Source organism: Apis dorsata, unplaced genomic scaffold (assembly GCF_000469605.1).
Source record: "Apis dorsata unplaced genomic scaffold, Apis dorsata 1.3 scaffold_354, whole genome shotgun sequence".
In the NCBI taxonomy this organism is placed as follows: domain Eukaryota; kingdom Metazoa; phylum Arthropoda; class Insecta; order Hymenoptera; family Apidae; genus Apis; species Apis dorsata.
The window spans coordinates 65,565-68,640 of NW_006263620.1; the positions used below are offsets into that span (position 1 = coordinate 65,565).

At 32.7% G+C, this 3,076-nt stretch overlaps 1 protein-coding gene across 1 annotated transcript in view; it reads left to right on the forward strand.

The window, feature by feature from the left end:
* The window catches only part of LOC102673609 (disintegrin and metalloproteinase domain-containing protein 12), a 39,478-nt gene that overhangs the window by 35,393 nt on the left and 1,009 nt on the right, over window positions 1-3,076 (forward strand). The window contains exons 24-25 of the mRNA XM_031511839.1: window positions 274-462; window positions 2,979-3,075. Of these exons, the coding sequence (XP_031367699.1) occupies window positions 274-462; window positions 2,979-3,075 (286 nt within the window). The remainder of the gene's footprint in view (window positions 1-273; window positions 463-2,978; window position 3,076) is intronic.

The window sequence follows — 3,076 nt, forward strand, 5'->3', positions numbered from 1 at the left end:
AATTGACTTGCATCTTCCATAAGTTTCACATGCAGAGTCTGTTTATACCGTGTCCATCTCGAGACTTGCTACTACATTATTTGGGATATTCGTTTCTCGATTCGTTTTCGTTCGTTGCACGAAAATCTAATCTACGCGGATGGAAACAGGGAAAAAAAGAAACACGATACAAAAAAAGAGAGAAAGAAAGAAACAAAGAAAGAAAGAAAGAAAGAAAGAAAAGAAAAGAAATATTTAACACTTCTTAAGGAACTGATTCGATTTCCTACGTAGAAGCAGAAGATGTAGCCGCGGCCGTGACGATACCTACGGTAGATATTGTCAACCATCGTCTCGAAGTCCTTACGGGACCCATCAGCACACTCAACACTCCCATCAAATGTACAAGGAGGAGGGTATCTATGCAACTGCCGACCCTGACAGAGGCTCAAATACTAGGGGTGAAACGCCCGATAGTGAAAGGTATCGCAGATTCTTTCAATACGAAACGACGGGCTTGGTAGATTGACGTTCGGTACGAAGACTACTGTGCAAATATCCCTCGCAATCCTACGAGAGAGTTCCCTCTACGCCAGTGGTTCCCAACCCGTATGGGTCGCGATCCCCTTCAGTCAATTGTTTTCCAAGCACCGCTGTAACGTCATTACGTATTTAATTTATTTAATTTTTATCGATATTTCATATTATTTAAGAATAAGAACGTACGTTTAAAATTCACTCGATCGTTTAAAATTTTTTTTTTATCCTTAATTAAAGGGAGGGTTATTTGTACATCGTAAAAGGGGATCGTAACTCGGAAAAGGTTGAAAAACACTGCAATATCGCGTTCCGCGATTAGTGTTGGGAATCGAAATTTCCAAGGATCTTCCGAGTATAATACATATTTATTATATATATATATATATAAATAGAGCATATTCCCGTATACATGTAATATAGATATAGTGATTGTATAATTCCCATCACTATAATGAACGCGCATTCAGATAAGGATTGGTGCATGCCCAAGCGATAGTACGCTTTAGGAGCAAATTACTCGATGGGTATACTCGATGGGTTTATTTAATCGACTGAAATCGTTTCAAAATATCCATCCATCCATATTATCCCAAATGTCGAAATATATTTCTGAAAGTCGAAACGGAATATAAATAGACTCGGCATAATCGGTCTTTCACATCTAACAAGATTTTGCAAGTCCGTTTTTAACCGAATCTTCGAATAACATCATCGATCGTAAACATCAATTTTGACTATTTGCCTTTGTGATTTGAAACAAATTTTTATTTTATTATTTAAAAAAGATTATTATAATTGGTGAAGTAAAATAGAAATTTATTGAAAATAAATCTTTCGATGTATTTTCTTCTGGATTAGTACGAGATCATTTTTTTTAATCAAACCATTTTTTAAACCATTTATCAAAAATAATGGAAGAAATTATTTTAAGGATTAAATTACTTTGAAAATGAATAAAACGAATAATTAATTTGCGCTAGAAATTTGTAAATTTATTTTATATTGAATATGGTACTTTTTCAAGTTCTTCCAAATTTTTTCTTCCAGTGATAAAATAGAGTTTCAAAAAATCAAATTGCCAAACAGTCAAAATTGAAAAAATTCGTTAAATTGCAGAATTATGAATCGATGTTATAATTTTATCGATTTTGTCAATTTTATAAAAATCGTACAGCGTCATTGCTTCGAGTTTCCACAGAAGACAGAAGAAAAGAGGAAACGTTCTGACAAAATTCTACACACCAACTTTCGCATGCTAATTTTACTGTTTTAGTTGCTTGTGCAATGCGCTATGAATGTGCTGCCATCTACAAGACGCGATGTTACTTCTCTTTCTAAGCTCAGAATGGCCAGAAACTTTGTAAGCATTTATAGCATATATCCATGGCAAAAGCAATAGTGGAAACTTGCGAATTACGCGATGTCTGAAACTTCTCGATCTCAAATGCAAACAAACAATTCTTTTCTTTTTTCGGTATGAATTTTTAAACAAAATAAATATATATATATATTATACTTGAAACGTAATTTAAAAAGTGCTAGAATTCCGCACTTATCCTTATCTGAATTTTTTTCTTATTAATCATCGCTTTAATCGTACGATAAAAGAACAAAATTGTAATATACATATGTTGTACTTTCAATATCGTTCGTAGGCCGCAATTGCAAGGCTTCGCACGTGCGCAATGGTTAAAAAGCTTTTTATATACGTAACACATGGGTGCTTATATGCACGCGTTATTCTTTCTCAAAAATAATATGTATTTGATGGTTAATTTTAATTGATAAAAACGCGTGCATAGATTGCTCGGTTCCATATATAGGGTTGGTTACCTGGACATAATCTAATATTATTTTCGTTATTATTTAAAATTTTATTTTGTCATAAAGAATACGATTTTCAAAAGATCTCAAAATAGTTTTTTTTGAATTTTTTTTTTCTACTTATACTTATGATTTTCTCTTCTTAAAGTTTTTTATTTGTTTTTTGAAAAAAATATTTATCAAGACAAATTCTAATACAAATAAGTTAAAAATAATTTTAATAATTTTCAAAAAAAAACATAAAAAAATTATAAAATTCGAATAAAAATAATATTGAAAATAATCTTAACAATTTAAAAAAAAAAGAACAATTTAAATAAAAAATAGAATTATAAATACATTGGATTATACACTTTTTGAAATTGTAATCTGTAATAAAAAAAAGTTTTCGATTTTATTAATATCGAAAATAATTGAAATGGACATGTCACGTAGTCCACCCTATAGATTCACGTAAAAAAGCGTGTATAAAGAATAAAAAAAAAAAACGAAAGGTAAGTGTAAGGATGGGGAAGGAGAATTGACGATTAGGAGCTTATCGAAAGGTGTAACCAGCGCGTACCGCGGCGTGTGTTTGCAGCATTAGTGGTCGTGGAATAGATCCAATGGGCTCGTGTAATCTTGTTATTTTCTAGTGATGCATTTATTCAAGCTCAACAACTAGCCCGACGGACTAGTGAGGACGGAGTGCAACACCGGCCACCACAGCAGCCGCCGCCGCCGCCGCCACCGC